Below are 27023 nucleotides of genomic sequence, written 5' to 3'. Positions count from 1 at the left end.
AGCCTAAATTTCATGGGGTAGAACTCTCGATCTGTGCTCTCCAGTCCAGATCCACTAAAGTGAATGGGTGGACAATCATGGGCTGGTAAATGCAGAAGCAGAACTTCTACCCTCATGGTTTCTGCAGGTGCGGCTCAGTAAGCTACATTTGTTTTACTTTTCTGACTTTTCTTTGGTGCATTTTTAGGTGCGAGTGTTCTCTTTTCCAAGGACAAACCGGTCAGTTTTAATGCTGAAAAACAAGTCATCTATGTAACCGTTAACTCAGGCAAGCAGGTGTTTGCAACATGTCAAGCTGACAATTAAGGACTTCAACCAAGGTTACTGTACCTTAGCTTTCCACATCAACCAAAACTTGAAAATGTCCACGTGACGGCCGCACTGTATTGCTTTATCTCCTGTGTCATAGGATACATCGTACTGCTTGTCTTGTTGGAACAGGTACCCTGCACACATCTGATTGCAGCCCTGGAGGATGCCCTACGAACAAAGTAAAATTGATATTTTACTCCATGTAGCCATAACAAAAATTTTATCTTTCAGAATGTTGTGCATTTAGACTTATTTTTCAAGATACATATCAGTCGCTCTTTTCTCTCAGCCAGGTAGAGGAAAAAGGGGAAAGTTAAAAATCAATGGAGGGAAGACCATTAAAACAGGCAAAACATGGAATGTCCTCAGACTATTAAGGTACAAAAGACAAAATACCTGGAACAATCAGGATCAATTTCATAATACACCGACTGTTGTTTCTTTTCATTAATTTTAATTACTTCCATTTGATTTGTTCATCTTTGGGGGAGAAATTCGGTGGGTTAGCGCCCCTCCCCCGGGACGATAACAGCACACAAAGTTTTCCAGCTTTCAAAAGTTACCACCCCCAAACGGGGCGATACCGAATTTCTCCCCCTTTCCCATTTCTATTATTGTACACAGCCAAGGCCATTCCCACCAGTTGAGGATTTCCTTGTGAACCAAGAATCCTCTCTGTTTTACTATAGCAAAGCAGTTAACATTAACAAAATGATTTTAGGCAAGCTGAAATGAATCTGGAAAGGAGGATTGTAGAAGAGAGTCAAAACAATGGGAAAGTTATAAAAATGTGCTTATGTTAGGAATCAAAGGTCAGTTAGGGAACAAATAAGACCATTCATTACAGGATGTGGGAAGATTATAAATAATGACAAGGGCATGGCAGAAGAATTGAACAGATATAGTAAGAAGGTTGGATCTTCCCCTTATATAGCAGATAAGACTAAAACTCAGATAGGTTGCTTGCATGTCTCAAAGGAAATGATGTTAGCGAAGTTAAAAGGGCTCAAGGTAGAGAAAGCAACAGGTCCAGATTAAATTTTTCCTAAGGTACTGAAAGAAATGCCTTGATAAATATTTTCAATAGCCCACTGAGTCCTGGGTAGTCCTGATACCTGGGATGGCAGGAATGACGTATGAGGAGAGATTGGGTCGATTGGGCTTATACTCGCTGGAGTTTAGAAGAATGAGAGGGCATCTCATTGAAACTTGTAAAATTCTAACAGGACTAGACAGACTAGATACAGGAAGGATGTTCCCGATTGCGGGGGAGTCCAGAACCAGGGGTCACAGTCTAAAGATAAGGGGTAAGCCATTTAGGACAGAGATGAGGAGGAATTTCTTCACCCAGAGAGTGGTGAACCTGTGGAATTCTCTACCACAGAAGGCAGTTAAGGCCAATTCATTAAATATATTCAAGAAGGAGTTAGATATATTTCTTAAGGCTAAAGGGATCAAGGGATACGGGGAGAAGGCAGAGACAGGGTACTGAGTTTGGATGATCAGCCATGATCTCATTGAATGGCGGAGCAGGCTTGAGGGGCCGAATGGCCTACTCCTGCTCCTAACTCCTATGTTTCTATGTTTCTAAATGTGGTGTCCTTATTTAAAAAGAAGGATTAAAGTCAAATCTTGGAAACTATAGACCAGTGGGAGTGAAATTGGTCTTGGGCGGTGGAGCAACACAGGCGATAGCGAATCGGCATCCTGTTATACACTCTACCGATCAGCTGCCCGATATTTAAAATCTACTCCTGTGGCTCTAGAGAAAGTGCAGGGAAGGGGAGCTGGGGTGATCCCAATCAGTTATGACAAGGAACCTGCTTTAAGTTGGTTAAGTTCTTTTAAAAAGGAAATGGCTTCTAAAAGTTCTGGAAGTACTTAAGCAACTTAAAGCCAGTTCCCAGTCATGCTCGAAGTACAGCTTTTGTTAATGAGGGGGGTGGGGGTGGGGGCTGGGAGTAGTTAGGTCAGCGCGGTAGGAGAGACAGTAGGGCTGAGGTGCTGCTTGGAGTGGCAATGCTGACAATAGGGTCAGGGCTTGGTGTTGTGTATGTAACCTGTTCCACCTTAAGAGAGCTTAAGCCTGTTCCACCTTAAGAGATGTACTACTTTCTCAGGCTGCTGTAGACGTAATACCGGGGGTGAACACACCGGTATATAAGCACTGTGCAGTAATCTTGTATTCAGTATAGTCCCTACCTCCAACCAGTAAAGACCTGTTGAGTTATACGTTTAAGTCTTTGTGTTAATTGTTCAATACAATACACATACTTAACACTGGCGACGAGTCAGGTTCTTACCCTGCGGCAGTTATTCCACGGCGGTTGAAGAGAGGTTTCAAACCTCACCACTCACCACCCCACTGGAAGCGACAGGCATTAGGACCCTGAAGCCTCCATCAGCTTGTGAACCGGAGTAGAAGACAGGACTGGGGAAGAGAGGTACAGGGCGATAGCGATCGGCAGATAAGGGCCGGGCCGCTTTGAAGTGAGGGGCGCAGCCGGGCCATCGATCGCATCCGCTGATAAGGGCCGGGCCGCTTTCAAGTGCGAGGCGCAGCCGGGCCATCGATCGAAATCCCTGATAAGGGCCGCACTCGGGCTGAAAGGCGCGGCGGCTGCAGAAGCTCAAGGTGCGAGAGCCGCGGTGCACAGCGCGGGCTATCGATCGCGGCGAAGATAAGGGCGGCACTCGGGGGCTGAAGGGAGACGGCGTCGGGGGACGGGTGAAGACCGCCAAGCGCGGGAAAACCGCCATTTTGTGGGCGGAGGACGACGGCAAGAGCGGGAAGCCGCCATCTTGGATAGCAGTAAAAAAAAAAAAAAATCTGAGAAATTGCAAATCTGATAAAGTACTACAATGCCTAAACACGGGAATATTAGCAACTTTGATAGTGACATCGAAGATTGGGCCATATATGTTGAACGAGTTAAAAATTATTGTAAGGCCAATAAAATTCGTGAGGCTGATAAAGCACTAACATTATTAAATTTAATGGGTGCGAAGACATACGGGCAATTGAAACACCTGTTATCACCAGATGAACCGGCGGATAAGACGTTCGATGAGATTGTTACTGTCCTGAAAGATCATCTAAACCCCACGCCGCTGATGCTAGCGGAACGATTTAAATTTTACGACAGAAGGCAGCTACAGCATGAAAGCAATGCTGAATATTTGCTGGAATTGCGTAAATTAGCAAAATATTGCCAGTTTCGAACGGGACTGACAGATGCACTACGAGACAAATTTGTGTGTGGTTTATTTAAACAGGATACACAAAAGCGACTGCTCGAGGAGAATGAGTTGACGCTTGAGAAGGCGGTCACTATGGCAGCAGCACACGAAGCCGCAGCGAGAGGCACGGCAGTAATGCAGCTACGGTCACCGGAGCTCAGTGCACACAAATTGGGTGTGAGTTCTGTTAAATGTTATCGTTGTGGAAAGACAACGCATGATCAGAACCAGTGTTGGTTTAAAAACCAAGAATGTAGAACTTGTGGTAGGCTTGGACATATAGCTAGAGTATGCAGGTCAGGGAAGAAGACCAGCAACAAGAAGTCACCGCAAGGGAAATACGCAAAGGTACACAAGGTGGCCGAACAGGAGTCCGATTCAGACGCAAGCAGTATTGAACTGGCTAGCTTAAGGGTACTCAACGTTGGTAAGGGTGCAGACCTCCAGACAATTTGGGTTACTCTTCAGATAGAAGGAGTCCAAGTAAAAATGGAATTGGACACTGGATCGGCATTGTCGGTCATGAATAAGAAAGATTACAGAAGGTTATTCCAACATATTCCCCTACAGGATACGGAGATTATATTGACAACCTACACGGGGCAGAGCGTGTACCCCATCGGGACAATAAAGGTTGCAGTGGCCAACAAGGGCGAAGGAAGTCAAATAATGGACTTATATGTGCTACCGGAGGGAGGTCCACCACTACTAGGCCGGGAGTGGTTTAGAAACATAAATATGGACTGGCATTCGCTAAAAGCCATAAAGAGTGAGAACTCGGTGCAGATAATCAGCCCAGACTCTAGAACTGATGATGGTAAGACCAACCCATGTGCAAAAGACAAAGTTTCAGCACAGAATTCCACTGAGCAACAACAACATAGTTTAACAGAGAATTCTGAGTCTGTCAAGTCTACTGATACGCACATTTTTGAGGGACACTGGGCTCGAACTCAACTCCATTTCAAACTACAACAGCAATTAGAACAAATGATTCGCCGTTTTGAGCAAGAGATGAATGAAATAAAAAAGTTCTTTGTTACAGAGTGGGAGAATCTGGAAAGGCAACAGAAGCAACTGATGGAGAAAATGGAGCAGGAGCACACCAACCATCTGCGCGAGGAGGCCGAACGAATCAAAGCTGATTCAGGTTCTGAAGGTGCGTGCCATAATCTGGTGTCAGAAGAGTTAACGGTCAGCCAACTCCTTCATATGCTGAGGGACAAGACTCTGAAATGGGAAAAACTTGAACACGAGCTGCGATCTTCAAAGGAAAAGGGTTCGGAGCTCTCAAAAGTCATTGAGATGGCTGATGTGACGACACAGACTGAAACGACTGCAACAGAGCAGCCATTGGATGCCAAAAGTACGCTGACTCACGTCAATGTAGAACAACAGACCGCTGAAACAGCTGCTCCGGTAGAGGGACTGCATAGTCCGAGCAATCAATCTCCAAAGGAAGTTGAAGTATTAAAATCACAAATGAGGTCACTAGTAAACGACTTGCTGAAAGCCCAGAAAAAGCTGGATGCAGAGGTACACATGAAGAAGTCTCTTCAGGAAAGATGTCTGGATTTGGAACAAGAGCTGGCTAACGTCCAGCTGGGTATGGAGGAAATAGACGACCCTCTCGCTGGCCTAGCTCAGGACGACACCGAATATTACCATGACCTGTCGGACGACTCCGAATATTACGATGTCCTGTCCTGCCCAGCTTGTAACTTCGACCCCCAAAGTGCAGAAATCATGGAGGAGCACCAAAAGTCTACGGAACATCGGAAGAAGGTGGCTCTACTACGGGAAGTAAGAGAGATAGAGAAGGAACAGCAGTCGGATAGCGTCCAGTTGGGTAAGGAAGAAGTAGAAGGGCCTCTCGACCTGTTGAGTGATAGTGAATACTACGAGGATGTGGTATGCCCAAATTGTGATGGAAACTCCCAAAGTGCTGAAATCCGGAGGAAGCACTTAAGGTCTAAAGAACATAGAGAGTTGGTAGCATTACAGCTGTCCGCCGAGAAGATGGGAACGACAAGAGTTGTAAAAAGGCAGAAAAGAAAAAGAAGAGGCCAAAAATAATAATTGTTTAAAATATTGTTACTTCTACTACCTCCGGCCGAACACTACGAAAAGATGCTGTCTGGAGCGAATTAAGATCAGAGACTGAATTTACGAACTGTTCCCACAGAGACTGAACCTGTAAACTGTTCCCACTAAGAGTATGTTGCAACTGTTCGTAGAGATTGAATCTGTGAACTGTTTTCCGCAGAGACTGAATCTGTGATATGTTACGTTAAGCATGAAGTTATATATGTATATATGTTATTACGTTATGTTAAATGGGGGGGATGACTATAAAGCTAAGAAGGGAGGAGTGTTGTGTATGTAACCTGTTCCACCTTAAGAGAGCTTAAGCCTGTTCCACCTTAAGAGATGTACTACTTTCTCAGGCTGCTGTAGACGTAATACCGGGGGTGAACACACCGGTATATAAGCACTGTGCAGTAATCTTGTATTCAGTATAGTCCCTACCTCCAACCAGTAAAGACCTGTTGAGTTATACGTTTAAGTCTTTGTGTTAATTGTTCAATACAATACACATACTTAACACTTGGGGTTGCAGCTGAAAAGGTTTGGTAGAGGGGAGCGGACAACTGGAATCACAGTAGAAGTAGCTTTGCACAATATTATAGTATTATAGCAGATTTCCTGTTGCATGCATTGCTTCTGATGCAATGGACGAAACACTGTTTTGTAACAGTAGAGATGTTATCAACAAACAGGGAAAGTGTTGCAGGCAGTAAGTGTGACACTTACAGGAAATATTTGCTATCTGCAAATGTTTTAGTGTATTATAGTACGGTAGTGTAGTGGTTATGTTAGAGGCTTGGACTAATGAGCCAGGAACAAGAGTGCAAATTCCACCATGGCAGTTTGAGAATTTGAATTGTTTTTTTTTTAATCTGGACATAAAATTTTGGTATCAGTAAGAGTGACCATGAAGCTGTCGGATTGTCGTAAAGTCCCAACTGGTTCATTAGTGCCATTTAGGAAAGAAAACCTGCTGTTCTGCCGGCGTGGCCATCGACGCCCACACCCTGAGAATGAATAATAATTTTTTTTAAACTGTCAGACCGCTGGTGGCATTGCTCACAATGAATCAGAGAATACAATGAAGCATGACATCCAAAGTGTGACATCTGAAGTGTGATGGCTAAAGTGGAATAAATATGACACTTACAGGAAGTGTGCACTAAATATAACCGCCTAGATTTTCTGCTCAGTAGTTATGATGGCTGAAGTATGGTGGGGTTCAGATCCCAGCTGATACAGGTTGAGGCTATGTGACCAATGTTCCCGTAATATTTTTTTTGGCAGCGCGGCACATTCAAAAATCCGTACATGCACGTTTTTTTCAATTTAAAAGCCGGCCCACCGGCCGCACGGAGCCCCTGGAGTGCTGCGCAACCGTGCAGCTTAAAGGGAACATTGTATGTGACATATTCCTGTCATTTGCATGTAATTAGAATATACCCACCAGCTCTCTGGTGTAACTCCAGCAGAAAATCTAAGCTGGGACTTTTGATATATTACAGATAGATTTGGGGCAAATGGTATGGTAGTTTTAATTTCCCATGTTTAATTATATTATATTGTGCATTATATTTTGTATCACGTTTACCCTTAACTTTTCATTTTTATTTTTCAGATAGCAAACACCAAGCACTATATTTAGTTATTGATAAATTATTGGGAGGTTTATAAAATTCCAAAACTGCTTATATTTTTAGCAATGCTGTTTCAGCAGAAAAACCACACCAGCTACACTCACCTTTCATCACATTTTCCAAATAAAACCACAGCTGTCTTCAACCCACTTCCTGTCTCTCAGTTTCCTGTGTTGAAATACAGTCATGAAAATCTATCACCACCTTGGATCTTTAGGGCATGTGTAGGTGTATTTGCTTCTTGGAAACAATGGTACATACGTAACTTTGGGTGCAGCCGGCAGAGCCAGCTAAAGTGCCAAAAATTAAAAATGCATGGGGGAAAAATTGGGTCACGCCCCCTTTGGGGCGCTAACTTAGCCAGAATGCTACTTTTAGCGCCCGGAAAAAGTTAGCACCCGAAATTCACCGGTAGTGCCCCAAGAGGGAGGCGGGGTGCTACTGGAAGCGTCCTGCCTCCCTCTTGGGGCGCTGCAAGTGAATATCGCAGGGCTACGTGCTGCAGCACCACGCACTGCGGCACGTTGCTTCGCGGTACTTCAGGCCTTCTTCCCCTTATTAAAGGAGAGGGGCCAAGTGCAGCGCGACCCGGTTTCAGTTCCAGCTGGGCCACCAGGGATCGGAGTGCTGGCAAAAGAGCCCGGCACTCAAGAGAAGTGCCGGGCTCACGGAGCGCAGCCGGCACTCTGCGGGGGGGGGGGGGGGGCTGCTCAGAAGGCCGGGGATGGCAAAGCGGGTAGGTGCTGGCAGGCAGCCACCAACAAAAATGGCCGTCCGGCACCTTGCCTTTAATTAGCACCGTCCTGGCCACAGGTAGGCCCCCCTGACCCCGTCGGACATAGCGTCCAGCGGTAAGTCAGGGGGCGCTACTGAAGATCGCAGCCGGGGTGCAAGCGGGGCGCTGCGCATGGCGATGACATCATCGCCGGCGGCACAGCGCCGCAGGGCACTAATGGTTACCGCCGCCGCTAACCTCCCGTTGAATTTCGCAGGAGGCGTTAGCGGCGCCGCGCCCAGGCGTTAGTTGCTTTGCACTCTTAGGCACTAACGGGAGTTGCAAATCAACCGAATTTTTCCTCCCTTAATTTTTATTTCAAATCTTCCACCTTGCCTAGTGCAGTCACTGATTCTGTGCTAGGCAAAGTGGCCATTGAATTTTTAAATCCCCTTGCGCCCATAGCAACCTTAGATAGCATGGATACGTGGCATTCCTAGTTCTCAGCTTCACTGAGGTGCAAATGACAAGAAATGTGTCATATGATGTATTCCCATTATTTGCATCTAATAATAATGTGGTCACCTATATTTGTGTGGATGTATTATATGCCTGCTCTCAGTTCCAGTGGGAAATCATAGAAGTGGCATCTGATGGCACGGAGATGGTGAAAGGGCGCTCTGCCTGATTTTCCTCTCCTCTCAAGTTATACGGAGGAGGGAATTCAGCCCTGTGAGTTGCTCATTTCTTTGTGCAAAGACTTAACATTTGACCAGCCAACCGTTTCAACACCATCAAAAATGTATTTTCTACATTTTTCAGCATTTTTACTGCTAACACTGGCCTTAATAGTCAGTTCTTATTCCCAGTGGTAATGCTGCTTGCCATGGCTTGATACTTTCAATTTAGACCTTAATTAGGTTTTAACAGCCTTAATAACTCCACACGTTAAGTTTAGCCTATCAATTTCAGCATTATTGTCTGAATTTATTAACACTTGGTCTTAGGAGCATCAGAGCAATCAAAGGCTGCCATTGTACTATTATTTTTGTGCCAGTTCCAGGCAGCTAATTTGTAATGTTATGAGAAATTGGGTGAAACTATCACTTTCCCCCTAACATTAAAAAGCATCAGAAGTAAGTTTATAACGTTCACAGGAGATCCAACAAACTACCTGAGCACTTGCGGCTTGAAACTAGGCTCTGTCCCAAGTCCACGCAATACGTTAGGTTGCTTTCCTGTCCCTTTCATATTGATGCATACCCATAACTGCTTTGCATTGGTACTTAAAGCATGTATTTTGGTGTTTCAATCCAACAAAGGTGACAAGCTGAATCAGGCTAGTGTGTCTCGTATGCTTCTGCCATGATGCAGCTTTATATTTCGACCCAAACACACTGATCAGAGGCAAAGGAATGGTGCTCGCCGTTCACTATGCCGACAGCTGTCCAGACTTTTCATGGGCTTTTGAGCGGCAACTTACTGTCTTCGGGCATCTGATCCAGCGCGGCGCCCTCTACAGGGCATCTGCTGTGTGTGTCAGCTGGACAAGTAACAGCAAGACTCTTCAACCAATCAGATTGAAGAATCCTCACTGAGACATGCAGAGTGTAAACAAGGAAGTATAAACCAGGAAATATAAATTAGATTTAAATCATGTACAGAAAGCAAAATAAAGAGAGGGAAAGAAAGATGGGATTAAGAGGGGGAGATAAAAGAGATAGGAAGAAAAAGTTTTTAAAAATTATTTGGCAGTAAATGTTTGATCACGCCATTAAAAATTCACTTACATCTGAATGCATCAGCCCTAACTTTTTCTGCCATTTTTAGTGGGTAAGTATCGCAACTTTATGCCCTTACATTGATTTCAATGCCGAGTCCATTGGCGAGGTACTGTTATAGCGCAGCCTGTGGAGGAGCAGGGTAACTCAGACAGCAACTTCTGGATTTCTGTGTTTAATTGCACCTGTGCGGACTCTGGAGGTTGCTGTCTGATTTACTCCAGGATAACGGTGTGCACAGATAGCCTCACTGTTATTCTTAACGCAAAATCTGGGCCACTGATATACTAAACTATTGTGCGAGTTTAGCAGCACAATACTGAAGTAATTTGTTCCTGCAGCAGAACACACGACCCATAAAAATTGTGGGTCTGCGCTGCTAATGGATCTTGGGAGATCATCACCTTTATCTTTCGAGAGCTATTAACTGTGGGAGACCCATGCATCAGCAGTCAAAGGTGCTCACCTAAAATAAAACAACCCAAGGGTAAAATAAGGCCCAGTAAACCGAGTTAATGAACTGCTTCTATTTTAGTAGAAATAACTGGCATCAACTGATTCACAAAATGGATTATGTTATATTTGTTCCTCCATTCTTTTGTCCTCCATCCCTCAGTTGGGTATTATTTCTTTAGTCATTTTAAGATACTCAATACCATTTTCTATCCAGGAGAGCAAGTAACTTGTTCTTAAGCCTCTAACCAGCCACCTTTTTTTATTAGTTTATGGGATGTGGGCGTCGCTGGCAATGCCAGCATTTATTGCCAATCCCTAATTGCCCTTGAGAAGGTGGTGGTGAGCCGCCCTCTTGAACTGCTGCAGTCCGTGTGGTGAAGGTACTCCCATACTGATGTTAGGTAGGGAGTTCCAGGATTTTGACCCAGCGCCGATGAAGGATCGGCAATATACTTCTAAGTCAGGATGGTGTGTGATTTGCAAGGGAACTTGGAGGTGTTGGTGTTCCCTTGCACTTGCTGTCCTTGTCCTTCTAGGTGGAAGAGGTCGCGGGTTTGGGAGGTGCTGCAGAAGAAGCCTTGGCGAGTTGTTGCAGTGCATCTTGTAGATGGTACACACTGCAGCCACGGTACGCTGGTGGTGGAGGGAGTGAATGTTTAAGGTGGTGGATGGGGTGCCAATCAAGTGGGCTGCTTTGTCCTGGATGGGGTCGAGCTTCTTGAGTGTTGTTGGAGCTCCACTCATCCAGGCAAGTGGAGAATATTCCATGACACTCCTTACTTGTGCCTTGTAGATGATGGAAAGGCTTTGGGGAGTCAGGAGGTGAGACACTCGCTGCAGAATACCTAGCCTCTGACCTGCTCTTGTTGCCACAGTATTTATGTGGCTGGTCCAGTTAAGTTTCTTGTCAGTGGTGACCTCCAGGATGTTGATGATGGGGGATTCGGCGATGGTAATATCACTGAATGTCATGGGGAGGTGGGTAGACTCTCGCTTGTTGGAGATAGTCATTGCTTGGCACTTCTGTGGCATGAATGTTACCTGCCGCTTATCAGCCAAAGCCTGAACGTCATCCAGGTCTTGTTGCATGTGGGCATGGACTGCTTCATTATCTGAAGAGTTGTGAATGGCGCTGAACACTGTGCAGTCATCAGCGAACATCCCCATTTCTGACTTTATGTTGGAGGGAAGGTCATTGTTGAAGCAGCTGAAGATGGTTGGGCCTAGGACACTGCCCTGAGGAACTCCTGCAGCGATGTCCTGGGGCAGTGATGATTGACCTTCAACCACCACAATCACCTTTCTTTGTGCTGGGTATGACTCCGGCCAGTGGAGCGTTTTCCCCCCCGATTCCCATTGACTTCCGTTTTACTAGGGCTCCTTGATGCCACACTCGGTCAAATGCTGCCTTAATGTCAAGGGCAGTCACTCTCATCTCACCTCTGGAATTTAGCTCTTTTGTCCATGTTTGGACTAAGACTGTAATGAGGTCGGGAGCCAAGTGGTCTTGGCGGAACCCAAACTGGGCATCAGTGAGCAGGTTATTGGTAAGTAAGTGCCGCTTGATAGCACCGTCGATGACACCTTCCATCACTTTGCTGATGATTGAGAGTAGACTGATGGGGCGGTAATTGGCTGAGTTGGATTTGTCCTGCTTTTTGTGGACAGGACATACCTGGGCAGTTTTCCACATTGTCGGATAGATGCCAGTGTTGTAGCTGTACTGGAACAGCTTGGCTAGAGGCGCGGCTAGTTCTGGAGCACAAGTCTACAGCACGATAGCCGGAATGTTGTCGGGGCCCATAGCCTTTGCTGTATCCATTGCGCTCAGCCATTTCTTGATATCATGTGGAGTGAATCGAATTGGCTGAAGACTGGCTTCTGTGATGGTGGGGACCTCAAGAGGAGGCCGATATGGATCATCCACTCGGCATTTCTGGCTGAAGATGGTTGCAAACGTTTCAGCCTTGTCTTTTGCACTCCCGTGCTGGGCTCCACCATCATTGAGGATGGGGATATTCATGAAGCCTCTTCCTCCCGTTAGTTGTTTAATGGTCCACCGCCATTAACAACTGGATGTGGCAGGACTGCAGAGCTTTGATTTGGTCCGTTGATTGTGGGATCACTTAGCCCTGTCTATAGCATGCTGTTTCTGCTTTTTAGCATGCATGTAGTCCTGTGTTGCAGCTTCCGCAGGTTGGCACCTCATTTTTAGATACACCTGATGCTGCTCCTGGCATGCTCTTCTACACTCCTTATTGAACCAGGGTTGGTCCCCTGGCTTGATGGTAATGGTAGAGTGAGGGATATGCCGGGCCATGAGGTTACAGACTGTAGTGGAATACAATTCTGCTGATGCTGATGGCCCACAGTGCCTCACGGATGCCCAATTCTGAATCTATCCCATTTAGCACGGTGGTAGTGCTTGATGCCTAATGGAGGGTGTCCTCATTGTAAAGACAGGACTTCGTCTCCACAATGACTGTGCGGTGGTCACTGCTACCAATACTGTCATGGACAGATGCATCTGCGACAGGTAGATTGGTGAGGACGAGGTCAAGTAGGATTTTCCCTCGTGTTGGTTCTCTCACCATCTGTCGCAGACCCAGACTGGCAGCTATGTCCTTCAGGGCTCGGCCAGTAGTGGTACTACTGTGCCACTCTTGGTGATGGACATTGAAGTCCCCCACCCAGAGTACATTCTGTGCCCTTGCTACTCTCAGTGCTTCTTCCAAGTGGTGTTCAACATGGAGGAGTACTGATTCATCAGCTGAGGGAGGGCAGTAGGTGGTAATCAGCAGGAGGTTTCCTTGCCCATGCTTGACCTGAAGCCATGAGACTTCATGGAGTCCGAAGTCAATGTTGAGCACTCCCAGGGCTACTCCTTCCCGACTGTATACCACTGTGCCACCACCCCTGGTGGGTCTGTCCTGGGATGGTGATGGAGGAGTCTGGGACATTGGCTGAAAGGAATGATTCTGTGAGTAAGACTATGTCAGGCTGTTGCTTGACTAGTCTGTGGGACAGCTCTCCCAATTTTGGCACAAGTCCCCAGATGTTGGTGAGGAGGAACTTGCAGGGTCGATTGGGCTGGGTGTGCCGTTGCCGTGTCAGTAGCTGTTGCCTTCTTATTATTGGCCTAGAAATTGGGTTTTGGCTTAGCCAGGGCTTTAGCGCCGGAAATTAGTGCCGGCGCTAAGTCCCCTGCACGCGCCAAAAATTCAGTGGCGCCGCGCCCAAACGGCTGCCGGCGCTACTGAAGGGTCTTAGCGCCTGGAAAAGGGCGCTAACTGCCGTTTCGCGCCGCAATTCCGGCGCTGCGGCACCCGATGCGGTGCGGCAGGCTGGGGAAGTGCAGGCCTCCTCCTTCCGTTAAGGAGGAGCTGCCTGCACCCGGCCGCGGCCCGCGCAAATCTGCTTAAAAATGAGCCCGGCACCTCGGACAAGTGCCGGGCTTGCATCTGTTCCGGGGGGGGGGGGGGGGGAGAGAAGTCCGGGGAGGGAGCTGCGGGCAGGCGGCCGGCGGGAAAGCGGCCGGCCGCCGCGGGGCCTTTAATGCGCCGGCGCTAACTGCAGTAAGGCACCTCTGACAAAACGCTGGTTGCGGCTGCCACGGGCGAGGCGGCCGCAACTCAATTTCGGAGTTCGGGCGGGTTACCACGGCAACCGGGACGCTGCGCACACCGATGACGTCATCGGTGCTGGCGCAGCGCTACCGGAGCAACGCCGATTTAGGGCCCCAGGGAATTTCACTACTGGCCATAACTCCGGCGCAAGGCCCTCTAGCGCCTCAAATGAGGCGCTAAGGCTACTGAATTTTCAGCCGATTGTGTTTTGTAGCAGTTTGAGTGGCTTGCTAGGCCATTTCAGAGGGCAGTTAAGAGTCAACCACATTGCTCTGGGTCTGGAGTCACATAGGCCAGACCAGGTGAGGACGGCAGATTTCCTTCCCTAAAGCACATTAGTGAACCAGATGGGTTTTTATGACAATCCGATAGTTTCATGGTTACCATTAATGATACTAGTAATTATTCCAGATTTATTTAATTAACTGAATTTAAATTCCGCAGCTGCCGTGCTGGGATTTGAACTCGCAACGCTGGATCATTAGTCCAGGCCTCTGGATTACTAGCCCAGTGATAATACCACTATGCTACCATTTCCTCGTGAATGAAGGTTTCAGCAGCAGATCAGTTGAGGCACGGGTGGAGACGGGTGATGTTGCGAAAATGGAAGAAGACGGTCTTGGTGATGGAGAGGATCTGGGGTCGGAGGCTCAGCTCAGTGTCAAATAGGACGCCAAGGTTACGAACAGTCTGGTTCAGCCTCAGACAGTGGCCAGGGAGAGCAATGGAGTCTGTGGATAGGGAACGGAGTTTGTGGTAGGGGCCGAAAACAATAGCTTCGGTCTTCCCAATATTTAATTGGAAGAAATTTCTGCTCATCCAATGTTGGATACGGACAAGCAGCATGACAAATCAAAGACAGTGGAGGGGTCGAGATAGGTGGTTGTGAGGTAGAGATGGTCATGTTGTCAGTGTACACGTGGAACAATAAATCCTATGGTATGAAATGAGACTCTTGTGTAAATTGTGCTAAACTTGGAGTTGGGTATGTGGTCAGGTTTACTTCAGAGTAAACAAATGCCAAAATCAGCTTCAGCTCACAGCAAATCTGATTCAAGCCGAAGTAGATTTTGCAGCTTAAATCAATGAGCTGGATTTCGCTACAGAAATAACGGTGAGGCTAACAGCGCTCACCGTTGTTAAAGTGTAAATCGGACAGCAACTTCTGGTGAGCACACATGCGCAGTTAAATGCGGAAATCAGGAAGTTGCTGTCCAAATTGCCCTGCTCCTCCAGAAGCTGTGCTATACAGGTATCTTGCCGAGAGACTTGGCATTAAAGTACATGGAATGGCATGCAGTTGCTGTACTTACGTGATATATACCCACTAAACATACCAGAAAAAGTTAGGGTTCGTCCACTCCAGTGTAAGTAAATTTTTAACTCTGTGATATGTCTTAAGTACTGCCAAACAACCTCTTTAGAACTGGAAATTAACTTTTACAGGTGTGGCGTCTCATTCCTTCAGATTTTAATTATTGTTGGAAACATAAAAAAAGAAATAAAATTTTATTTTATTTTTACTTTTTTTTACCTGTCTCTTCTATCTATCTTTCTTAATCCAATCTTTCTTTCCTTCACTTTATTTTGATATCTGTACCTGATTTGACATTGAATTAAATATTCTAACTGACACTTCCTGGTTCAGAATCTACGCTGCTCATTAACGATTCTTCTCATTAACTGAATGGTTAAGGAGGTACACAGTTGCTTGTCCTGTTCACACAGGTCCAAGATCCTCTCTAGAAAATACCTGCAGAAAGAAAGCTGAAGAAAAAACAAGTCTGGCAGTTATGGTCCGAAGAAAGTCATGTACAAGGTCTGGCACTGACAGAAATGCACAGCTACGCAAAACCAAACTGCTAATGGGCTTCCACAGCACCTCACACGTTTCATTTAAGGTAGCCCTTCTTTGCATATATGTAACTACAAATCTTTCTGAAAAAATTCTTTAACTACATTAGAAAAAACCTGAAATTCCAAAGTGGTCAAATTTCTTCTATCAATCACTTTCAATTCATTATATAACTATTTTCTTTCTTATTATGTTTGAAACTAAGAGCAAGAAGTCAATAAATTGAGAATTTATTAGATTAGGAATCTCAGTCTGGTGCTCCCTGAATCCATAGTACTAATGCTATTATTGGACAATTTCTAGTTGATAGGCCCGGACTAAAAATATGGAGCATGGAGAAGTCACCAAGTGCATTCTTCTGTGGATACTTACTGAGTACATAGACATTCTGGATCATTAAAACAGTTCACTCGGTGTTCTATGCAGAATAGAAATTGGTAACTTCAAGCATTCTGCACAGAATTTTAACATATTCTGCCATAATCATTAGGCAGAAACACTATCTAAAAGAGAATTACTTTTCTGGAGCTCCTATCCTAGCAATTAAAACAACTGAACCAAGTGCCTGCATTGAATCCTAGCTACCACACTCAGTGTAATTGCTTTTTGACGAATGTTTGAGGACGGCGCTGAAAGGTAACTGCAGAAGAGCTGTATGTTTGAAGTTTGTGCCAGCCCAGCAAGCAAGCAGGCAATATAGGTCAAACTGAAACTAAGCTACAGCAAGTGAACTTCTGTTTTAAGGTTTACATTTGGAGAGAAAGTGAGACACGGTTTTATTATTTTATGCACCAAGGAGAATAGTGAAGTCTATAATTTGCTGTTTTATGCTGTTAACTGCTCATTTACTTGTTTTACTTAAATAAAACCATCTGCTGGTTTAAGAGTCTGAGTCTTGATCTGATTGGTATATATTCAGTCCACCTTTCAAAGAGAGGACAATCACATTGTGGTGCATGATACATTTCAGTATCTGGTGTACAAAGGAAAGGTCCATTGTTACGCTCTCTGGTTTCAATTACCTAGATAGTGAGCAAAAAAAGGTACACTACAGATCATAGGAGATGCAAGATCCACTTACGGTATTGGCCAGTGATTATGAACCCAAAAACTTTCTAGTTTAACAACCCCAAAGTATGACAAGCACCCTGTGGCACTGTAGGCTTAGGTATTGGATTACTGGATCTCCCCACAGCAGATCAACTGAGTTCCAATCTCCCATCACAAGGCATGTCACTAGGCAACTGTCAAGTCCTGATTGGAACTCTTGCGAAGCAAACAATAGGTGCCAGTAGCTCATCTCAAGTGGCATGGTGAGCAGTGTAACTCATCATGAAATGCAAGAGCACATTTCCACCATTGTCTGACCATATCATGGGCATACACCATATTCCATCAAACTGTGGTTCCACTAATTTGAGGTGCAGAGCTACAGCTACATGCTTGTCTCGCTGCACCCCAGTCAAGAAAGCACCAAATGCTACTATGTGAACATATATCCACATCCCTAAACTCCAGATAATGCCATTCAGCAGCTGTCATTCCAAGCCTTAGTTTCCTCATCAGTTATCTGATGGGCATCTATCTTCAGAGTGGTGAAAGCACCCTAGCGGGACTACTTGCAATGTCCATGTCTAATACTACGTACCAAGCTCACTCATCACCAACTGCTTAATCCAGGTTCTAGTGTAAGAGGCAATCGCAAAAAGATTTGCTTACCATGAAGCCATCTTTCCCTTCTATGTGCTGATAAGCTGGACCTCGATGTACCTTCAACTGGTTCACTTTTTTGCCACAAATCCACCTCACAGTTTGATCTTGAATCTCACATGTGGGCAAAGGAAACCTTCCATTTTATGCTTTGGACTTTGAACCACGATGGAATGAAAAAACATTGTATATACCATGAACTGAATCTGAATTGGGACTTTGCTGTCATTGAAGACAGAGTACCCAGAATCAGAGATACACATTGTTTATGACTAACAAAGGAGAGGTCAAAAGTGAATGATAAGAGAAGTAAAGATGAGAGGCATAGAAGGAGTGGAAAGAAGATTGAAGCAATACCATTGCTCAATATTTTTCCTAGTTAATGAAATTCTAGGGTTGAAATGTTCCCTGCCTAGAGGTACAAGCACCACGTGCCTATGGCATTTGAGTGCTGGGGATTACTTAAAAATAGAAAATGACAAATAGGCAAGAATGTACCAAACTCATTATTGGCTTTTTTTTTTCCAGTGCTCATCAGGCGAGTGATGCCCGTGCTGGGCAACAGAACACTCAATGACTGTATCAAACACCATCTGAAATTGCAATTATGCCCTGGGTGTTTTGTGCTGTGAATCTATTCTCAAACACATTTCCCTAAGGATATTTACCAGCCACAAAGAGACTTTCATCAGTCTGGGCTGGATTCAAATCCAAATTCCACAAGTAAAAGGACACTATGCTAACCAACTGCATCATCCAATCTACTAATTAATAATTCAGGTAAATATGACAGGCACTCATACATGTAAAACTTGCTGTGCACTTGGCTGAGGATTATGAGCTCAGAAATAAAACTTAACGATACAAAGCTAGGTGGGGCAGTAAGCTGTGAGGAGGACACAAAGAGCCTGCAAAGGGATATAGACAGGTTAAGTGGGTGGGCAATAAGGTGGCAGAAGGAGTATGATGTGGGGAAATGTGAGGTTGTTCACTTTGGTAGGAAGAATAGAAAAACAGAATATTTTTTAAATGGTGAGAAAATATTAAGAGTTGGTGTTCAGAGAGATTTAGGTGTCCTCGTACAGCAAACACAGAGAGTTAGAATGCAGGTACAACAAGCAATTAGGAAGGCAAATGGCATGTTGGCCTTTATTGCAAGGGGGTTGGAGTACAGGAAACTTTTTTTTTTTATCCGGCACCGATGGGACCGACGTGGTGCCTGTTCATCAAAAATTCCGGATAACCAAAAGCTATAGTAAAAGATACAGAGCTGAGAGCTCTGTATAAAGCAACAAACCCTGTTGCTTAGCAACAGGTTCAGAACAATGGCCAAAAGTTCCAAGCATCTCTGTAGCTTAGCAACAGCTGCAGCCACACCCTTGCACAGCAACAGATGGAGGAAGGCAAGTAATAAAACTTACCTGAACCTACTCCTGAATTTTGCCGGTTAACTGAGATTTCCGGTTATTTAGGTGCCGGTAAATCGAAAGTTTCCTGTACAAGAGTAAGGAAGTCTTACTACAATTGTACAGGGCTTTGGTAAGACCACACCTGGAGTACTGTGCACAGTTTTGGTCTCCTTATCTGAGGAAGGACATATTTGCCTTAGAGGCGGTGCAATGAAGGTTCACTGGGTTGATCCCTGGGATAAGGGGGCTGTCCTATGAGGAGAGATTGAGCAGATTGGGCCTATACTCGCTGGAGTTTAGAAGAATGAGAGGTGATCTCCTTGAAACATAAGATTATGAGGGGGATTAACAGGATAGATGTGGAGAGATTGTTTCCCATGGCTAGAGAGTCCAGAACTAGGGGGCATAGTCTCAGGATAAGGGGTCGGCCTTTTAAGACGGAGACGAGGAGGAACTTCTTCACTCAGAGGATTGTGAATCTTTGGAATTCTCTACCCCAAAGGGCTGTGGATGCTGAGTCATTGAGTATATTCAAGGCTGAGATTAATCGTTTTTTGGACTCTAGGGCAATCAAGGGATATGGGGGAACAGGCAGGAAAGTGGAGTTGAGGTCGAAGATCAACCATGATCTTACTGAATGGCGCAGCAGGCTCGAGGGGCCGTATGGCCTACACCTGCTCCTAATTCTTATGTTCTTATGTTAATCTAAAACCCTGGAAATTTGGTGGAAATATTTTTGGGAAACTGGTAAATCTGAGAACAAAATCTTACCTGGAGTGGGATTTGTGATTCCAGCCATCAGGCAGGTAACCACACAAAAACATAACAATCAGTAAAAGGTGAATGAGTAAACCCAGTGTAGAATTTCTTCCGTCGCACAAAGTTCCACTCAAATTAAGGCAGTGCTCCCCCTTCAGGTCACGGGAGCAAAATGTTAAAATGTTGCACAAAAAGTCTTCTCATAAGGTCTCTAGCCAGCAGTTTTGAACATACATAGGAATAAAAGGAGATCTATGACACACCATTCATTGTACATATTCCCTTTCACAACATGCAGAATTGTGTTACTTTAGGAATGAATGCACAAAGGTCCTCTTAAAGAAAGTTTTAGCGAAACAAAAATGTGACAGAATTTTTGTAATTCATACCATTCGCCATCATAGTTAATTATGTTTGTTTTTAGAACTGTATGCATATTTAGAATTGTCTTATAATAAAAGCTGAATTATTCTTACTGTGCTATAGTAACTGTGTAACCAGAGAAACTAGCAATAACTAGTTTATGTATTTTAATTCAAATTGATACCTTTTCTCGGACAAGAATAGCTGAACACTGCAACAAAACGCCCATCATTTTGTGGGGATTCCAAGTAACAGAATTGGCCCTGGAAGGAAAATCAGTCTGTAATTACATCACATATGCATAAAGTATTATTAAAAATATTGAGCATTATATGTTCTCTTTTTGTGATTGGTCCATCAGAACAATGTGGTATTATTGGCTATGTGCTTATTAAAGATCAATCATATAGTATAACCGGATTTGAAATTTGCCCTCACACCAATATATGATTAAAATCTTTTTTTTTCTTTTTAAATAAAACATAACCAAAATAATTATTAGCATCTTATTAACTTCAAAGAAGAACCAGCTATTTCTTTTTTCTCAGTATGTTGTAGCTCCAATTGATTCCCTTGTTTTATTTAAAGTAGATACCGAAATGACAAACACAGAGACCAAAAGATTTACAGCGTGAGAGGAAAAACAGAGAGCCACTCACAGGAAGAGAGAGAATTCTTTTATTTCCCACATGCACTGCCACTAGGGTTGCCAACCTTCCAGGATTGCCCTGGAGTCTCCAGGAATTAAAGATTAATCTCATGGACACTGCTGCGAGCAACCCAGGAGAAAACTCATAGGGGTATTTTTTTTTTAATTGTGAATTTTATCATTTTCTTCGAACATTTATTTATAAGTTATAAAAATATTGGAGATGGGATAAAAGGCTGTTTTACTGGGCGGGGCCATTGGAGGTGGGAGATCGTGATGAACCCTCCAGGAACACATCCAACCAGAGTTGGCAGCCCTAAGTGCCACAGGAGTTTAACCAGTATATATTCTTAGAAAGAACAGCAATTACCTTTCAACGCCATTCAGTTTATGGCGATGCTTTCTGGACATCAGAAGCCCACCTCCCCATGCAGCCTACAAATAAGTGAAAACAGAATACCTAGTACAGTTTTGCAGTAATACAAATATGGAATTTTTAAAGTTATAGTTTAAAAGCAAGACTTACATCAACATGGAGCCAGAGATTATACTTAGCACATATATCTGCAATTTCTTCAATGGGATCAAATGCACCATACACTGTATTTCCTGCAGTTGCATTAGCATAAATTGGAATATATCCCTGTGAAATTAAACAAGTTGTTTTATTGTTCTTATATGCAAATTTGAACAAAATGTTAAAGTTTGCAACATAAGTTTCTGTATCATGTAATGAAAAAGTTGGAAAACAGAAACAGGCATTAACAATAACAAAAGAGGCTCTCTTGTAATCCAACTGACGGAAGGGGTGTGCGTCATTGGAATTAAACATGTACACACATACCTTTTGTTTAGCTTCAATAATTTTTGCTTCCAGATCAGCTGGCATTATTTTCCCCCTGTAATCATTTCAGAAACAAACTATGAATAAAATCATAATCTTCATAGCTGGAAAATCAGCAAATAATATTATAATTTTCCAGTCAAGTAGAGTTTTTAAAATACATATATTTAAAGTCAACTCAATGGCAATATCCTGAATTGTACCTTTCATCACATTTTAATAAAATCACATTGTCTGTTCCAAATCCAAGTGCAGCCCCAGCCTTCTTTATTGAATAATGACTCTGCAATAAACAAATAAATTCAAAATCAATTATTTTAGAAAACATGTATAAGCATAATGAAAGCAATAATACAGAAATAAATTTGAAGAATCGCACAACTTACGTGCTCTGATGTGAACAGTATCAGTTTAGGAGCTGCAGTCATCCCTTTGACTTTAACATCTGGGAAGTACTTGTAGCGAGCAGCCATTATACTATACATATTTGATATAGCCCCTCCTAAAAACCAAATTAAGTAGGAGAATTTTTAAATCACCTTCCCAGACATTTACTATTGGTGCTGCTTGAGAATTTCAATATATGATATAACCAGCTCTATGATTCATTTCATGGCAGCTGCTAAAAATGATGTCTATTTTCATTTTATATGGAAAGGCAGCTATGGAGTGGACTACATCCTTGAACTATTGACCCAACCTTGATGCCACAATTAGTAGAACTGTTAAATCAAAAAGCAAATACAGGTGGGACAAAGGGAATCAAAATTCTCTGAAAAACTATATTTCATGGATTCCATGTTTAGGCTTGAAATAGTTACTTTTATTCTAAACAGGCTTTCCTGAAATTATCATTGTATAAAGTAATGAACTAGTTTGAAATATAATCCTGTTTAAATAGGTTCTCTTCAGTAGAACAATTAGTGCTCCCCACATACAGCACTGTCCCATCTTCACTACGGAGTACAATGACTTCTCCACATCCCTGGTCATAAGTGTTACAGAGCAAGGATTCATTTTAATGAATGGCCGGCATGATTTTAAAAGGGAGAATAGGAAAACCAGAGAAAGAAAAAAGTTGTGAAACCATTTCACACCAGAGAAGGCAAGAAATATAACTAGAACCAGTTTTTTAAAATGTTGGTAGTCATTTGGCTATGATTTCTGAGGATGACCAGGAGTCCCAGGAAACCGCCATGACCACAATGCTTTGTACTGACGCTAAACATTGTGACAAACCTCCTCAAAAGAACAAATATTGCACCAAACTGAACTTCTATCATTCAACATTGAAAACCTAGACCATATTTATACATTTTATATGGGAAGCACAATTTTTAAAAATTGTCAGAATTTCCATTTGAATAAAAAAAGTGGGATCCTAAACTTTGATCCACAAAATGTTGTTTAGACTAATAAATTTAGAGTAACTGTTTATTTTTAGCCTACGATTTCTGTGTCTTTCTCAATTAAACATCTGTATTGAATTACATTAACACTAATACATTTAAAATAGGATAATAGTATGATAATATGCATGGGTACAAAAACTGAAAAATAATTATCAAGTTGGAGTTGTTGCCAAAGCTACAATTGTGTATTTACTTTCACTGGCTTGACAGCAAAATCCATTTTCTATGGCTATACTGTTACAGATTGAGACTCTTACCAAAGTAAATCGATCATATTACCTACCAGGTGAAAAGATTCCATCACCATCCCCGTTGGGCCAACCAATTATCTCTCGCATTTTCTTCAGTGTGATTTGTTCCATGAGAACAAACACTGGTGCTATTTCATATGTGAACCTGTGGGATAAGTATCAGATGTAATAACTCTTCCAAGCAACCATCTCATTTTAATCACAATGCTTTTGATGGAAGATTGTATGTCATTCATTTATGACCAATAAATCAAAATTATTCCCAGTACAGATATTTAGATGACAATGAAATACATTCTCCTAGACGTAAAATATAGGCATATCTGCCATTTATCCAAGTGCAATCCAATTAATTTTATTTTTAAAAAGGTCCAACACCACGATATATCACTTGTAAACATGTCATTGTAAATAATGTGGAATGCCCGTTATTTGAACTCACAGACACTCCACAGAACAGAATAAATATAGACAAGCAGCCAGCAAAGATAATTAAGAATATTGAACTGGGTTGCAAAAATCCAAAAGCAATTATTCATGTAAAATTATCCAGGTGATGATCCCCCAAGGACAGTTTTGTTTCTGTAATACAAGGCAGTCAATAAGTGTCAAATGTAATTATAAATGATGATTACCTAATAATCAAAGAGAGAAATGCAGTCAGCCTTTAAGTGTACCCACTGTAGATGTGAATGGAAAATGCAGCCTGTACATTGAGGGAATAATCTGATCACACGTTAGCCTAATTCTTTCAAAGAATGGATCACTAGGTGATTTAATGTACAGTGAAACGAGCCAACAGTACCTAGTGAATAACAACTTGCATTTAAATAGTTCCATTAACATAATAAAACATCCCAAGTCACTTCACAGAGGAGGAGCAGATGCCAAGCAATAGAAGAATTAAGAGAAGAGACCAAAAACATGGTCAGAAAGATAGGTATAAATGAGGCTTTTAAAGGTGTATATAGAAGCACCAATGCTGTAAACATTTAGACAGGGATTTCCAAGATTAGATTAGGGCATGTGACTAAAGTTTCTGGAGTGAAGGTGGTATGCATAGGAAGCCAGTGTAAGAGGATTTGATGGTATGGATAGGAACATAGGCTTGGAGCAGATTGCTGAGGTAGGGAGGGGCATCGTCATAGAAGAACTTTGAAATGACGATGAGGATATTAACTTCAGTGTGTTGGGGGACAAGGCACCAATGGAGATTAGTAAAGACAAAGGTGAACTTATTGTGGGATAGGATGTGGACATCAGCATTTTGGATGATCGCATTGAATGGCGGAGCAGGCTCAAGGGCCCGAATGGCCTACTCCTGCTCCTATCTTCTATGTTTCTATAAGTCACAGTTTGAATAAAATGGAGCTTAGGAGACCAATGAGGAGGACATTGGAGAAATCAAGTCAAGATGTAATGGATGTGTGGATAAAGGTCTTAGTGGTGTCAGGGATGAGGTAGAGGTGGACCATGTTGCAAGGGAGAAGTAGATGGTCTTGAAAATGGACAGGATGTGGGGTTTGAAAAGGGCATTGAGGTTGCAATGCCTGGTGCAAGCAAAGGGAGCAGCCAGGGTATGGAATGGAATCAGGGGCAAGAGGTAAAGTTTTTGGTGGGAACTGAATAGGATGGCGTCATTCTTCTCAATTTTTAACTGGAGAAAGTTCTAGCTCATCCATAACTTTATGTTGAAAATAGAGTCTTACAGCACAGAGCTGGTAGTTGAGTGACATGGAGAGGAGGTAATGGTGGTTGTTGTCAGCATGTATATAGAAATTGATCCTATGCCTCCAGATAATGGCTCCAAGTGGCAACCTCTAAATGTGGAAAAGGTATGGTACATTGGGGTACTCCACGTGCAACTATGTGGGGGTAGAAAGAAAAGCTTTAAAATAGAATGAGCTGCAATTTTCTCCAGCTAAACAAGGGGATGACGGAAGCTATCACCTCCAGCCCTCACCACAAACTCCATATCCCTGTCACTAACTTCAATCCCTCTCCGTCACTGCCTCAGGCTGATCCAGACTATTCACTATATCGGTGTCTTATTTGGCCATGAGCTGAGCTTCTGATCCCATATCCTCTCCATTACAAAGAGTGCCAACTTCTCCCTCCTTGGCTATAAAGCCAAGAAGTGTGAGGTGCCCTCAAAGAGGTTACTTCACAACACTTTGAGTTGTCACTGGTTGCAGCATTATTCCAGCCCAGTGAAAAGTTACATTTTAAAAGTACCCAGGAGATCCATTCGACTCCCTGAGAACCTTCAAAAGTTTGAATGGAACTTTTTTTAATGCTATGTGTTCTCATAACATTATTAATTAACTGCCAAGAGAGTGGAGCTCTGTGGACGTATCAAAACTTATATATGCAGAGCTCCATTGTCAATGCATTTCATGAAGATCACTCAGTGAAATATAGGGGTACGTTCCTGGATGAGTAATCCAGAGGCCTGGATTAATGATCTGAAGACATGACTTCAAATCCCACCACGACAGCTGGGAAATTTAAGTTAATTTAATAAATCTGGAATGAAAAACTAGTATTAGTAATGGTGACCATGAAATGACAGGATTGTCGTAAATACCCATCTGGTTCACTAATGCCCTTTAGGGAAGGAAATCTGCCGTCCTTACCCAGTCTGTGAGTGCTGAAACGTTTGCAAGCAGAGGTGCCAAGTGGATGATCCCTCTCGGCCCCCATCATCACAGAAGCCAGTTTTCAGCCAATTCGATTCACTATCGGCCCCTACAGCACCCCGTCTGCACTGCTGAAGACTCGTCCTCCAGAACTAGCCGCATCTCTAGCCAAACTGTTCCAGTACTGCTACAACAGTGGCATCTACCCAATTGCTCAAGTATGTCCTGTCCACAAAAATACAGGACAAATCCAATCCGGCCAATTACCGCCCCATCAGTCTACTCTCAATCATCAATCAAAGTGATAGAAGGTGTCGTCGACAGTGCTATCAAGTGGCACTTATTCACCTGCTCACTGATGTTCAGTTTGAGTTCTGCCAGAACAACTCGGCTCCAGACCTCATTACAGCCTTCGTCCAAACATGGACAAAAAAGCTGAATTCCATGAGGTGAGGTGAGAGTGACTGCCCTTGACATCAAGGCAGCATTTGACCAAGTGTGGCATCAAGGAGCCCTAGTAAAATTGAAATCAATGGGAATCAGGAGGAAAACTCTCCACTGGCTTGAGTCATATCTAGCTCAAAAGGAAGATGGTTGTGGTTGTTGGAGGCCAATCATCTCAGCCACAGGACATCATTGCAGGAGTTCCTCAGCGCAGTGTCCTAGGCCCAACCATCTTCAGCTGCTTCATCAATAACCTTCCCTCCATCATAAGATGAGAAGTAGGGATGTTCGCTGATAATTGCACAATGTTCAGTTCCATTTGCAACTCCTCAGGTAATGAAGCAGTCCGTAGACGTATGCAGCAAGACCTGGACAACATTCAGTGGCAAGTAACATTGGCGCCGCACAAGTATAATGCAATCATACAAACTAACACACAAGGAGGCCTTTTGGCATTGGCACCCCACTCCATCGTAGGCACCCGCTAAAGATGTTACCCATCCATTCCTTATACTCATTCCATCACTCTCACTTCCCTTCTTTTCCTCCTTGCAGGGGAAGAGAGCCCACAATAAGAGGGAGAGGGAAAGACCTGGAGGTGGGTTCCATCATTGGCCACCTAAACGGCAGCAGAAGAGGTTGCCCTGGAAGTCTCAGGAGTCACAGAGCAGCTGGAGGTGGGAGATGGAGAAAGGGGGACATCTCAGCAACCTGGTGACAGAATTACATCTCATATAGCCACATGGCATACAGCAGTCACAAATATGGTGAATGTTCCTCATGTGCATAATGGTATCGTTATCCATTCTTGATATGACATTTCTAAATCATTT

At 43.5% G+C, this 27023-nt stretch overlaps 1 protein-coding gene across 3 annotated transcripts in view; it reads right to left on the bottom strand.

The window, feature by feature from the left end:
- The window catches only part of LOC147120390 (glutamate decarboxylase 1), a 71977-nt gene that overhangs the window by 25466 nt on the left and 19488 nt on the right, over positions 1-27023 (bottom strand). For all 3 annotated transcript variants that reach the window (XM_085986247.1, XM_085986248.1, XM_085986249.1), the window contains 8 exons: positions 23140-23252; positions 21831-21946; positions 21648-21727; positions 21445-21499; positions 21127-21243; positions 20971-21035; positions 20136-20214; positions 331-480 (listed from right to left, as the gene is read on the bottom strand). In XM_085986247.1, the coding sequence (XP_085842373.1) occupies positions 331-480; positions 20136-20214; positions 20971-21035; positions 21127-21243; positions 21445-21499; positions 21648-21727; positions 21831-21946; positions 23140-23252 (775 nt within the window). The remainder of the gene's footprint in view (positions 1-330; positions 481-20135; positions 20215-20970; positions 21036-21126; positions 21244-21444; positions 21500-21647; positions 21728-21830; positions 21947-23139; positions 23253-27023) is intronic.

This window comes from Somniosus microcephalus, chromosome 4, assembly GCF_052327205.1.
Source record: "Somniosus microcephalus isolate GS21.2 chromosome 4, FLI_Smic_1.0, whole genome shotgun sequence".
NCBI lineage: Eukaryota > Metazoa > Chordata > Chondrichthyes > Squaliformes > Somniosidae > Somniosus > Somniosus microcephalus.
This window is presented reverse-complemented; position numbering and strand designations above follow the sequence as displayed.